The sequence below is a fragment of the Styela clava genome, chromosome 5 (assembly GCF_964204865.1).
Source record: "Styela clava chromosome 5, kaStyClav1.hap1.2, whole genome shotgun sequence".
NCBI lineage: Eukaryota > Metazoa > Chordata > Ascidiacea > Stolidobranchia > Styelidae > Styela > Styela clava.
Window position 1 is genome coordinate 17,918,090 of NC_135254.1, and position 14,658 is coordinate 17,932,747.

Genomic DNA, 14,658 nt, shown 5'->3' on the forward strand with positions numbered 1-14,658 from the left:
ACAACTCACCATAGTCCGCACATTCGACATTACTAGTTTGGGTAGCGACATTGCAACTTTCTTCGACAAAATTTTTCTTTTCTTCGAAATGTGAAAAAAAACAGAACTCACAGATTTTATGGGAGTATTTCGTTAACGATTGTAAATCCATACCGGGACAAAATGTTGACCCAATAAAAAAACTGATTTTTTTCCCATCTGTGTGTGTGTAGAAGTATAGTTATAAGATTAGCACTAATCTTTTCATAGGTTATCCAAGAAATGGTCGTAGTTGGATTCCACGAGGGATCATCATTTATATGTATGTTGATGCACATCGGTGATCTTTGGACATTTGAGCGGCATGATCAACGAGTTCTCATATACGATAAGGATGTGTGAAAATAAATATAATATATCCAATAGTGAACTTTCATAGGTAATTCTGATTAAGATTTTACTAACCCGCAAAAATCATTTACCTTATATATAAGTTTCACCGATTGAATACTTGGAAATTTTACCAAAAACGATTTATTAATTACAGTATATATAATATTCGAATAAATTTTTGTTCATCTTCGTTTCTTGATGAATTAATCAAAATTGAAAATCTTGCATCGTGTGGTGGTTGTGCGATCGCATTTGAGCAACCGGTACTGTGAAAGATTTGATACTACGTTTTGGTCATGGTATTCACATATTTGAGCATTTCTCTCTTGTTTTGGATTTTAATTCAAATAAATCCCTTGCTTCAAAATATCCACTAAAGCAATTGGAACCAAGCAAACAAATATCAAACTGCAAAGTCGTGTACACCCAACTGAAATTCTGAAGTATTTATATTGTCAGGCTCGACAAAGCTGAACAAACTTGCTTCAGTTACAGCTGTCTCCTAAATAAATTACCAAGTAAACAATGAATATCTATTAACGACAATATAGAACGACGGATGTTTGATCCTTACCAATAAATTAGATATATAGCAAACACGTGGATATATGAGGCGTAAAAAAACATATCGTTTACTTTCGGCCGTCTTAGGGCTACCGATGCCAAAATTTCCTTCCAATTTTTCAAGAAGGTCACTTGACTGCAGAATATGACCTTTGTGTCATTGACATTAAACGTGTATTTACATTCATTATTTCAGTTGATACGATGATATCTTAGTTTTAACGACAAGGTAACAAAGACTGCCTGTTCTAGAACGGAAATATTACCCGCTTTTTATTCGTTTTACGATAGCCAATATTGATACTACAATCCGATCAAGAGAAAGTAATAAAGGTCGTGCAGTTCACTAGGAGAATGATAATTTTATATGATTTTTACTGTCAAGGTTCTAATAAATTCACAGCACAGTATTTTTATTTTTTCATTTCACAGATGCTATCCTTTATCCCTGTGAAAGTGTCCAGTAATCAAGTGAGAATAACATCCGTAACATTTCGTGCGAGATGAAGATTTCTGAAAATCATATTGCCAATATACTTCTTTTATTTATTATTTCAGTGCTAATATTTTTTTTGGCTCATTGAGGGAGTGATTTCATGGTTAATGTCGTTTGATTATTATGCAATGAGCGACCAATTGCGACTGACTTCATTTTGAAGATGATATCCTTTATCCGAATGAAAGTGTCGATTGATCGAGTGAAAATAATATCCGTAACTTTCAGTGCGAGATAAAAAAAAGTTCAAAAATCATATTGCCAACATATTTCTTTTTTTAATATTTCCACTGTTTATATTTTCTTGTTAGATTATTAAAGGGGTGATTTTATGATCAATGTAGAGTGATTATAATTCAATGATCGACCAGGTGCGACTGCGTGAATAGCTAAGTCAAAATATCTTTTAGAAGTTGGAACTTGATTTAGACTGAATATTATAGTACTGGTATTCGAGTTACTAGAACTTTTTAGGGGCTAGTTGTGTGTCAGACTGTGCATGTAGATATGTCAGCGGAATCATGTTTGCAATATCAAACCAATAATTGTGTTTAAAATGAAGTTTGCACGCGGGGCTAGGTGTTGAGTTTAACATGTACACATGAACTTTTGGTTTATATTATAATTCTTATGCATGGTTCTAGAAATATGCTTGAATAGAGTTTCATATGTTAGCAGAGTCATATTTTTAATTTTTCCAACTTAACTCTGCTGAAAATCTTTTGCGTGCTACTTTATCTGTCGTTCGAAAAATATAGTATATATTTGCCTGCCTTCGCTTGTTGGGTGGGAGTGTTCAAAGTCTTATTGTTAACGTGATAAATGTTTTACATGTATTCGGTTGTTTATACAAAATGTGTTCATGGAGCAAATATTTTCATTTACTCTCGTTTTGATGTATACATAAGGTAATAACGCATAGAGTGAAATGAATTATTGCACAGTAATATGTACTGTAGCTTTGGTGGCAGTTGTACAAGGTCAAATGAACCCTAGTGAGAGTTATACGCATTCTGCAACTTTGAGATCTGGAAACATTTTATTATGCTGGAAATTTGATGACACCTACATTACGTTTGAAGTACGTATATGTAAATGGAGAAAATAGAGCAATTCACAAATATATGTACAAAAAGGTTCAATGAACAGACGGCAGCATAAGCGCCTTTGACCGAAATTTGTCTACTTCACAGTAGCAATTCTAGTAAAATTGTTTTGAAATAGTCTCGATTAACTAGAAGCGATAACTCCATTCATAGCCAGTTTGACAGTTGTTTATTTTTTCACATACCGAAAATAAGAAAGCATACAAACAGTCAGGTAAAATAAAAATAATTGGACCTCCTTAAGTATGCGCACCAAGATAGGCGCACAACCTGAACTGAGGCAACCTGAGGTTGTGTACCTTGTTAGGGTTCAGGATGTGCGACATCTTGGTGAGCATACTTCAGAAGTACCAAATAATGTATTTCAGCGTGAAGGAAGACGCGTTAAACCACTCGTGGTTATCGAGCAGCGTCACCTATGGGAGAATCTAACATAAAATCATACAAATATAAAAATGGAAGCCGAACAATATTTACTAACAGTAATCAGCTATTTAGGTACGTTTAAGCGACCTGTTTCGTTCGTCGTAGCAATTCACATTAGCTGAGTACTGATACGATGGATGGAAGCGTTTTAAAAACAGTAACAATAGTTCTTATATGATCAACTGTTGTTGTGTCAGATTATACAATCTGAGTATTCTTAGCCCATTGAATTCCTTACAACCTATACTCTCTCAGGTTATTGGAAAAACAACGGGTTGGCTTGGAATAGGATTTTCACCAAACGGAGCCATGACATCCTCCGACATTTTTGTAGGATGGGTAAAAAATGGAATCCCTACAGTAACGGTAAGAAATACATGAATAATTTTATGTCTACAATTAATAATGAGTATGATGCAAATGGAAATGTTGTATGTTGCAATTCAGTAAATACCTAAATAGTTTTCTGGAAATACTCCCATGTTCACATTTTGCTACTTTCATAGCATGTCAGTAATAAACGTCTTTATCAGACAAATTTTGAATGTTTACCGAAGTGCACCAGTTCTCGTTAAAAGTAACATTGTTTGCTTTGTAACACACCGTATTTTATTTATGTAAGTAGAACCAGACCTGGTCTTATATGATGCTTGCTTGTCTTGTTTTGCCTGGTATTAGACTTTGTGAAGTAGATATATCTAGTTCTATTGTCCATGGTATGACAGTGCGAACATAAATAAAATTTGACCTGATTGTGTCTTCCAAGATTATTCTTTTCTTTGATTAAAATTTATCGAATTTTTGTATCATTTTTAAAACCCTATTTTGCAGGATAGACACGGAGCCTCATCAAATGAGTACCCACCTCTTGATCCTGAACAAAATATCAAAGTACTCGGAGGTGCAGAATCAAATGGGTGGACAATGTTTAAATTTTCACGCCAGATCGCTGCTTGCGAGAGCAATTACGATAGAGAAATTACGGTACAAATGTTCATTTTATTGTTGTTTTATTGTTATTACACGTTCTGTAATTATAATGGTTTCATTTGTCAATGCAGACGGATACTGAGAGATTGATTTGGGCGTTTGGAGACTCTGATCCAACTGGTGATGATCTCGTTGGAAGTGATTATCACGGAACAAATAGAGGTTTTGAAAATACATTCATACTTGCTTACAACAATCTTACTCACGTTAAAATTTTCTTAACCTTCACTTGAAGCGAGAATAAGTCACACTTGCGGTTCATCGAGATTCTAAGTTCGTCGAGTTGGAAACTCTCTGTCGTAAACCTATATATTCTAGTGCAATGGTTTTCAAGCTTTTTTTAGCGGTTCAGAACTTCGATTAAACATTCCAGAGGCTCGAAGGACCTGTGTGAAAAAGTTTGATTGTTTTTTATTGTTTTAAATAAATAAACAATATATATATATATATATGCAAGTCTGATACTGTCAAAAAAGATATTTGAAATGTAGCAAGTTTAACAAAACTTGATTATTTGATTATATTCAGTCAATTTCCGTATAATAATATAGATTCTCGGATCTGAACAGAAACTTGCAGAACTCGTGGATTGTTCTGTCGATAGCCTATAGCAGGGGAGGGGGGGGGGGGCAACCCCTGGCACGCGTGCCACATTTGGCACGCGAGCCCATTTATTCGGCACGCGAGCGAGGCCTCGGAAACGACATCATTCTATTACAGACAAAAAGTTGCAAGACTGAATTATTTGATTAAACAAGGTGTTCGTTTATTCAATATCGTTTGTTAACAATCCGTTATTTATTTAAACGTTTTGTCCTTCCGTGACATATGGCTACAATAGAATATATTATGACGTAACAACTGAGTGTGCTCTCGTCGAGAAGTGCGCAGCATCCATTTGGCTATATTCTTACGTAATATAGTTTGTCCGTACCATCCTTCTTATTCGTCTTTGCTTGATTTATGAGATTGTGCATCATGTTGGTTAGAAATACTTGCTAACTTACTGTTATAAAATGATTTCGAAAGAAATACAAGCGATTAGGGAAGGGAATACAAGTGCAGAAAACTAACTATTGCGTGAGGATGCAATTCTCCAAAATATTTTGCAACGGCATTACGCTCCATGTTTTCATATACATGTGCTTGTGAATCTCTGTTCTCAGTTATGTAATTTATTAGGTCTTGTAACAGGAGTAGTCGAAAGATGAAACCAGTGGTTCGCGTATTTCTTTGAAAGATACAAAATATAAACTCAATGTGAAATCTCTATCAGCGGTTATGCAGCATCAGAAGTCTCACTGATAGAAAATAAAATGAAAGTTATCAAATCTATTTATCAGACTCATATTTACCTGAATAGTGAACCTGTCTGTACAGGTTTAAAAAGTTTATTAGTGTGTATTTTTGTATTAAAAGTAGCAAAGCATTGTTTTTAATTTTGATCGGCACGCGGAAGAATTTTGTCGTTAAATATAGTCGATTTTGGCACGCGAGCCGAAAAAGGTTGCCCACTCCTGCCCTATAGGGTGCCACAAAACTCTGGATGAAAACTATTAGCCTAGTGTCATGTTTTCAATTTATTTTGATACTTCCATTATTATAAACCAAACTATCTTTTAATAGTTTCATGCGACTAATGTTCCTACAATTCAACAATTTATTCTGAAATTTACTATTGTCTTTTTTCAGGTGTACAGAGCATGTTTTTTCTGCAGTCTTCCGGCACTGTAACTGAACTTCCAATTGGACCAGAAAACAAAACGTTTGATGTTCTAGCAACAAACTTTTCTATTCCATCAGAAGATACATACTACAATTGCAAACTGTATAAGCTTCCCGATTTTGATGGAAAGCAACATATTATTAAGGTATTGCGCTTTTATATAATTTGAATCAGATGTTTACATTGTTATACATGATTAAAATGCCTAATAAAAACCACTACATTAATAACTTCATGTAACATATGGCCCAGTGCGAGTTACAGTTAATGCACATTCGTTGGAACAACAATATTTTTCAATCATAATATCAATTGTACTTGTTTATGCATTATAACTAATAATGGTTTGAATGAATGTTCTAGTGGGAACCAATTATTCAAACTGGAAATGAACTTTTTGTACATCACATGGTTATGTATGGATGTGGTGACATTCTAGAGGTAAGATTTATGAAAATTTATTATTCTAATATAACTTATTTTCTATTTAAATCCCGTGGTAAAATATTTAACATACATTTGCATAATGTATTCACAGCACTGAAGCTGGGATAAAAAAATTATTTTTGGGATAAAACATAGTCGGCTAATGAATGCCAGTGATTACCAAAACAATACACGAAGATAAGAATATAAGTTACATTACCAAGTAATGGTAAATTTCATATGAATGAAATTCACGGACTCATTTGGTCAAAGAATAATGGTCAAAGTGGTCAAAATATGGTAATAATAATGAATATTGGTCAAAATAATTGGTCAAAGAATAAAATGACAGTATAATCTGACCAATTAAAATAAAAATGAAATGTTTTAAACCTATTCATATGCTCCAATTTATACGTAGAATAAAGAAGAACTGGAACAAAATGCACGTTGCTACACATCGAACATGGCTTATCTCGACAGTTGCTCAACTATTATTCTTGAATGGGCAATTGGTGCATCGGTAACGTGAATGTATACATATGAAGAATACTAAATTAATACGTCATAACTCAGTAAATGCATAACCAAACAGCTCGTTTGGCAAATTGGACCAATTTTTCGATTTTTTTTTTGATGGACGGCAGGAATACATACCGCAGTTTTATGTGAAATTTAATGATAAAATTTTTTTGTTTGTTTGTTATAAAAGCACTTTTTTTGATAAATCTTAACATGAAAAAACAATCACAATTTTTTTTTATTGCAAATCACACTATGTTACAGGGGATGATATATCCGGAAGAAGCTGGCTTTTCTGTGGGTGGACCTGGGGATCCAGTGTACATACAATTGGAAACGCATTACGATAATCCAAATTTGATTTCGGGTAAATACGCTCGACAAAACTATGCAATAGTTGCAGATATTTACTTTTTTGGATACTTTTTAGTTTACGCATTAGCAATAGGCCTGCCTACCTTTCTGAATCCGAATACTGGAAAAATACAACATACTTCTTCAATCACTTTTTAGATTTACAGCGTATGCTTAATTAGACGTAAAATACAATCTATTGATCATTGACAGACAAATCGCATTTTATTTTGTTTTTAGGAGCACGCGATAGTTCAGGAATTCGGTTTACTTACACGCCCACACTAAGGGAAAATGACATTGGCATTATGTTAGTTGGATGTGAAGCCTACGGCCATGAGCTTATAATTCCTCCGGGAGCAGAAAGTTTCACCAGCATAGGACATTGTACTGACGCGTGTTTAGAACAAGTAAGCCATTTCAATAAATCTATATTTGATTTTGCGCCATTAAACTATTTTACCTCTTTATGCTCAGACTATAAGACATCTTCAAGTCGTACCAATAGGTAAGCCAATAGGTAAGCATTGTGTAAAAGTGTTATATGCGATTACAGTAATACAATGAAAGGGGGCCATTAAGCGTTGGCACGCTGTACATAACATATTCAACCTGAAGAATTCCCGTTATTACACATCTTTTCTAAACGTGTTTTAGTAATGTAAAGCTGACATTACCTGTATGATCTGTATGGTGACCGTACATTTGAACCCACGTACATTTGAACCCATGTCTATATCCGCGGGTTCAATCAATATGCGGGTGCTGAAATCTATGGGTTAGGGTTAGTATGGGTTCAACTATCCGTACAACAACAAAATTTCCATAGGTGCAATAGTATGCAAGTGCAATTGTCATGGGTTCAAATGTACGTGGGTTCAAATGTAATGGAACCGATCTGTATATACTGGGACTAATTGTGGTGAGGGTCAAACAGCAATGGCTGACTCTATAATTTGTTTATTACGCGAATTGTTTTTGAGATTATGTACAATAATCAAAAACTCAACCCTGCTGGGCACCAGAAAAGTTTGGCCTGCTGCTGGGTTAAAGTGATATCGGTTGTGCATTTAGTACATGTGATACAAATACAAGTGATACAAATAGTATACACATGGTAAAAGTAGTAAGGTGATACTTTATACCTTTATACTACCTCAAAATCACATCGATTTTAAAATTTTTTTGTGAACTGTTGATATTCATTTCGCAGGGATTGACAGCTTCTGATGTCGACAATGTTACGGCTTTTAGCGTTATACTGCATTCCCATCTAGCGGGAAGAAAATTAAGATTAAGACATATCAGGTATTCATTCTTTACCTATAGTACGAACATATCGTGTATTCTTATCGGCCATTTAATCAGCCTAGCCCTAGCTAATCACAATAGACCACAGATCGAACAATTTAGAATCAATTATGTTCGTTGCTAATTCATTTAGGCTACTCTTTTACTCGTGGTATTTGTACGCAACAATTGGTATATTATCAATTCGTTAAATACAAAATATAATCTAATAATGAGTGTTTCGAAGCGAATAATACACATTTTCCTGCAGGAATGGAGTTGAACTCCCATATTTAGCCAATGATGAAAATTACGATTTCAATTACCAAGAATCCAGATATCTCAATCCAGGAGTTACTATCAAAAATACAGATTATCTTCAAATGGAATGTGATTATAGCACGAGAGATCGAACAATGATGACAGAGGTCAGTAAAGATGTAATAACAATATATTATATGCTCCTTCAATAATTGTTACTATATCACGTGTTCTGAATCCTTGGTATTTAATTGCTCAGATAATCTAACTAAGTCAAATCTCATAGATTCAAATACTCGCGAAAATTCATCAACCATCAATATTACATATAAAGTATTTGAAATTTATATTTCTGTAGGGAGGACTGGGAACTCTTCAAGAAATGTGCGAAGCTTTTGTTTTGTATTATCCTAGAATAAATTTGGTATTCTGCACCTCTACTGTGCCTCAAAATACGTCATGGTCATATTTAGGAATTGATTCAACGATGGTACAAAAGTAAGAATAATTCATAATTTATAGCATATTTTGATAATTACCGTATTCGTGTTAACAAAGTATGTTTTAAAGAATTGACAACACTTCGGGATTTCATCTCTCCGATTACAAAATGACTGAACCTGCTGATGTAAATGGAAAGACCGTTTTGGAATACATGAGTGAGGTAAAATCAAATCTTGAAATATTACAAACATCGGATAGTATTTAACTTTCAGACGTTGATTTTGACTGAGACCACTGTATTTTAAATTTCGACTACGATAATATTTGGAAATTGATAGCGATTTCGAAGCTATTCAAGTAGCTTGTCAACATAATAAGCGAATAATTTAATTTGTATTCCGTGATACAGTGGCCACTTCAAAAAATTGCAATTGGCCTTGTAGATATCATCTTGAATATTTCTGAATATTATTATAGAAATATTAGTTTTAATTTTGGTTGTAAAATTGTTTTCTCTTTAATAATCATTTGATGTTGCAAGATGATGCAGCCTTACCACCTCAGATAGCAATAATGGACTGTCTAATATACTTACGATTATGATTCCGAATTGCAATTTGATATATGAAGTATATGCAGGGTTGCCATCTACCCAGAGCCAAAAATAAGCACGGGCGTCAAAATGTGATGTTTCAATGGGGAAGGGATCTTAACAACGGCAGAAACACAGAATAAAAATGAGAAGGGGATCATACACGAGTCTCCCACTTTTTATCATTAGAAGTTGCTTCGAACACGGTTGTACGCAGATCCGAAATCGCAAAAATCCTATGAAAAGGAGCGGAGTCACTGGCACTCGCAATCTCTAAAGCAACCGTTCGTCGCTCGCGGGCCAAAATCGAGTGTTACAAATCTTGGCGGGCCGTACATATTTTTTCAAGAAAGTTAAAAACTGAACGGGTGGCTGCTGACACATATTTTTATAAAGACTAGAAATTCAAATTTCAGACTTTAAATCGCGGGCGAACACTGCGACAACTTATAGACTCAAGTCGTCTTACTATGCAAAATATTTACAAATAACATTTAATGCGACACTATTTGTTGCATTACGCTTGATACCTTTTCGAAATCAGGCGACACACTGGATAAAACCAAAATTAGAACATTTTCTAAATAGCTATCACTAATCCTAGTTCTCCGCAAGAAAAATTTCGTTTTGCTTCAGTAATTGAAAACAAAAGCGATTTTTTCATACCGATGAGAAAACCAATTATTAATAGTGAAGAACAAGAACAACATATTAACGATCCGTAGGTTTCAGTGAATCACTGTGGGCCGGATTATTTTACTCCGTGTGTCGGATATGGCCCGCAGGTGACCGACCCCTGATCCTAAAGTATTCATACTTTGGTTTCCCGCAATGCTTCTTGTGTTTTGTGGTAGTATTGTGGGCACTGATTACTGTTTTCCATCTTTCTCTAGCAGCAACTATTGTGTGAGTCACAGTTTGTCTGGAAATACCGCAAAGCTCACCGTTAAAAGCAAAATTTAGTCCCTCGTTTCCATGGAAGCTTTGTAAGCAAAACAAGAACGAGTCATCTACGTTTCTAAGACAAAATAAGCACGCGACTGAAAAAAAGCACAAATCTTAGAAATAAGCACGATATGGCAACCCTGAGTATAGGCTTAAAATGTCGTAGGTACAGGGAAGGTACCTTTACATTCTGAAATACAACACGTTTTGAGCGACTCTGGAGACCTCACTCTCCCGCCTTCCATCCAGTTCTAATGTATAGCGATTCTACTGAGAAAAATTGTAACCTAATCTTTGTCTATCGATACAGATAACGTTCTATCTAGGAAACTATAGACTTCGTGATCTTCTATAACAAGCGATAGTAAACAAATTTTATAAATTATAATCTTACACCAAATCCTCATAATTGTGTTAATGAAGCTCAACTGGACACAGCAAAGCATTAAAGAATTTGAAGATTTTTATAATCATGCGGAACATCAACAATGGTGCCAAACAGGAAACGCTAGTCAAGCAGTAAGTTTTTTATACTTGCTATTTGATCCTAAAATTTAGATTAAGTAGAAAATAAATATTGGTATATTAACAATAGCTACTGATTTGATTTTTGGCATCTGCATTTCAGACCATATCAACATACCTTCCAGTTAATATAACAACTCAGTACACACTTCCAGTGAAAGAATGTCAGGTTACAAGCACTACAATTGGGCCAGTAATTACAACCAGCCATGGTTATGTCATAAAATCGCCTCTGCTTTTTTATATACTCATATTCGTTTTCTGTTTATCCTACTGTTATTAGCGTTTGATAGTTGACGGTGTTCATCCCATGCATAATTTATTTTAAAATATAATTATAATTTCAAAAACTTTTCGTAACACCTCTAATATATCAACAATCAGTTGAACAAATGACTTCAAAAGCCATTTTCGTTTCGATATATGTGAACAACTAGGTTTTGACACTATAAGCTATACGACCCACATATATAACTAGGATCTTTCTTGCTTTGTTCTATTTTGCTTGAACATTGATCCAGATTGAAATTGCACATATTTAATTTCTATGCTGAGAATAAATTGGAAAATATTTTTTTTTATACATTTTTGAATGTTTTCCGATTGTTGCAAAGTTCTGTTATCATCGAAAACAAACATGTTAAATATATCGCGCAATTAACCAAACTCTGGAATAATTGAAAATTAATTATAAAAAAAGGGAAATACAATAATGTAAAATTGCGTTTTGTGTAATCGACCTAAAAACTGCAAAAAAAGAGAGTAGTAAGACAACTTGACTGTGCCTTAAACTCAGAATATGAGATTGGTTGAATTTTACCCCCAATATGATAGAAGCGTATAAGCAAAATAAAAATGGTCCCATCTTTTGTAACAAATTTGTTTCTAGCTATTCGAAATCAGATTGTTCACTTGTTCAAGCGATGTAACATAGATGTGTAAGAGTGAACACATTAGAAAATCGTTTGGACCAATACCATAGGACTGAATTGATAATATTTGAATATAAATGTTAGATAATCGAACTAGTGCCGAATACCTAACTACTTGCTTCAGCAAAAATATAAAAAAATACAATATTTCGGCGGTCTAGAAAAATTGTACGCACTATTTTTTTTAAATTTTATTATTTGGTATTGACAATGGCAACAACCATTTACAAGTTCTGCCACGCAACGATTCACGAAACACCTTTAACTAATGATAAAGAGAAATGAGGTTTTTGAATGTTTCCATTTTACCAATATATCTTTGATTTGAAATATGTAAAGTACCTCATCAACTTGGGAATGTATTTACTACCGTCCGCTAGCCCAAGAAACATTACCCATAGCAATCACAAACTAAATCACTATTCAGATATTAAAACAGTTAATGCTGAAACATTATTATGTAAAGGGGAAGAATATTTGAAACGGAATTTACGTTTATTGTTTGAAACAATGTGATTAGTAAGCTATGGCCCTACTAGTAGAATTATTACAGTACATGCAGATTTAAATAGGTTAAATCGATGTCAATTACAAATTTCATTGTGTAAACAACTGCGGATACGATTGCATGGGCATAAATACATATTCAATTACAGTGGCGTAGAGCAGTGTGCAACCTTTAAGACGCATAAATTACTGAAGAAAACTGCTATTCAATTTATTGTCAAGACAACCTTGAATGAATTCAGGGAGAAATTTGCAGCCGGCTTCTTTTTCGGACTACTATTTTCAAATTTACTTTAATGAAGGTACTATGAATTCAAAGTTCATTTTCCAAGGGTTTATCTGTCAGAACCTATCATTGTTCGCACAAATATGTTTAGCCAAAAAGTGCCATTTTTAAAATTTGTTCAAATGTGGAAAGTTATTTTGGATGAGAAGTTTTAGGTAAAAATTACCATCATTCATCTATAAATACTTTGTGCTGTCAAATCTCACATATTCTGGACTGGTTTTGACAAAATAGAGTTGATATGCTGAAACCAAAACTCATTTAGATTTTGTATATCTCAATGATAGAATTCCCAAAACTGCTTTCTAATTGCTTTCTTTCAAAAACCCGTTCTAGCTAATTTATCATCATCTGTTCTGCACTTTCCCCAAATTTCTCGATGCTCAACATGTGACAGCGTTGTAAATAGCGATGTTTTTTTCGCAGAAGTTATTTGGTAGGCCATTGTGACGTCATAGGTATAGATCAGGGTGGTCCAAGGTTGTCGGCTTCGCCGGCCACAAAATTATTTTTGCATTGTTCGCGGGCCACAATAGTGCCAAGAATAGGTGAACAGTGCAATACAAAACAAACACTTTTATTGTGCAAACACATAGTTATCAGACATAGCCATCCCAGGCTAATAGAATCAGCATTCGATTTTTAGTTTTCTATGATGCTTATATTGTTAGCATAATTTCCCGATCAAAAAGAAAGAAAGCCAGGTAATAATTTCGAGTGCCAAGCACCTCATTCAACCTCGCTAGTTTCCTCAGCTAGCCATAACAGTAGTCAATTCAGTGACATTATTGATGTAACAATATGTCAAAAGATTTTTCCGATTAATATTATTACGAAACAACACGAAATGCGATTACTCTCCGAATGTGACGCGGGTCACAGAAAATAAAGCGGCGGGCCACATGTGGCCCGCGGGCCTGGGTTTGGACCATCCTGGTATAGCTATTGAATCGGACTCAGGTGCAGGGTTGCCAACTGTTTAGTGATAAAATAATCTAGAATTTTAACAAAAAATATCTAAAATAATCCAAATTCAAAAAATAATAATCCGAATAATAAAATTTTATAAGAATAAGTGATGGAATCTCGGCCCTCAGTTGTGCATGAACACCCGTATTTATGCCAATCATCACACTTGCATTATTTGTTACGATTGCTACAAGATTCTTCAAACTCAATTTATGCGAACCGAGTACATTCTAACTATAACAATGTGTTGAGCAGCACAAGCTGTAAGTTCTAGATAGGTTGACACAATCTTTTTTTTTACATGCTGTAATAAACTATAGATATATCTAGTACAGTATTGATATATGCACAGTTATATCTGTGGACGCAACTATGCTATGCTAAATTTGCCATCACCAATATCTGGTCTTAGGTCTGTTTTAAAATGCTCACATAGAGTATTTATTATGATAAGGGTACATTTAGTTCGGTGCACTTTCATTTCGGACACTGTTTTGTTTTTAGAGATATTTCTTTTACATAAATCAACTATATCAGTAAATGGTCACAATTAGAAATAGCTAAGTGGCAACATAAAAATGTGGAAATAGACGCTTCCAGTTCCGCTATTTCGGAGATTTTAAGAGTCATAAATGAATCAAGAGTCCCGGTAATGATTGGAAAAGCTTTCAAATGTTTCTGGCTCTTAGTATGCTGCTTCAAATCTTGATATTTAGCTTCTACAGAACTCCACATCTACAGAACTTGCAGAATGCCTTAGATTCCTCAGCAGTCATGGGCGCTAACCACTCTTTCTGATCATATCGTCTGCCATTTGTTTCTTTAGACCAGGGGTACACAACTCAAATGTGGACTCGTGCCAAATTTTTCTAAATAATCTTGTCCCGTTCCACACAAATCGTTGGTATTGTAAATTAACTCCCGT

At 34.4% G+C, this 14,658-nt stretch overlaps 1 protein-coding gene across 2 annotated transcripts; it reads left to right on the plus strand.

Moving 5' to 3' along the window:
• The first annotated feature begins 3,038 nt into the window (after positions 1 to 3,038).
• On the plus strand, positions 3,039 to 11,666 carry LOC120344771 (DBH-like monooxygenase protein 1 homolog). 2 transcript variants are annotated; one of them, XM_078113256.1, is made up of 14 exons: positions 3,039 to 3,330; positions 3,796 to 3,948; positions 4,026 to 4,116; positions 5,647 to 5,825; positions 6,044 to 6,121; positions 6,528 to 6,629; positions 6,893 to 6,995; positions 7,223 to 7,392; positions 8,196 to 8,290; positions 8,544 to 8,700; positions 8,892 to 9,031; positions 9,104 to 9,197; positions 10,938 to 11,033; positions 11,143 to 11,666. In XM_078113256.1, the coding sequence occupies exons 1-14, from the start codon at positions 3,139 to 3,141 to the stop codon at positions 11,320 to 11,322; spliced, it is 1,830 nt and encodes a 609-aa protein (XP_077969382.1). In that variant the 5' UTR covers positions 3,039 to 3,138; the 3' UTR covers positions 11,323 to 11,666. The 2 variants fall into 2 exon arrangements, with proteins under 2 accessions (XP_077969382.1, XP_077969383.1); XM_078113257.1 differs by lacking the exon at positions 6,528 to 6,629.
• Positions 11,667 to 14,658: the final 2,992 nt, after the last annotated feature.

Coding starts and splice junctions, on each gene's coding strand:
- LOC120344771 (XM_078113256.1), top strand. CDS start 3,139: ATGATCAACTGTTGTTGTGTCAGATTATACAATCTGAGTATTCTTAGC. Junction 3,949..4,025: donor ATTACGATAGAGAAATTACG/GTACAAATGTTC, acceptor TTGTCAATGCAG/ACGGATACTGAGAGATTGAT. Junction 9,198..10,937: donor TTTTGGAATACATGAGTGAG/GTAAAATCAAAT, acceptor GTGTTAATGAAG/CTCAACTGGACACAGCAAAG.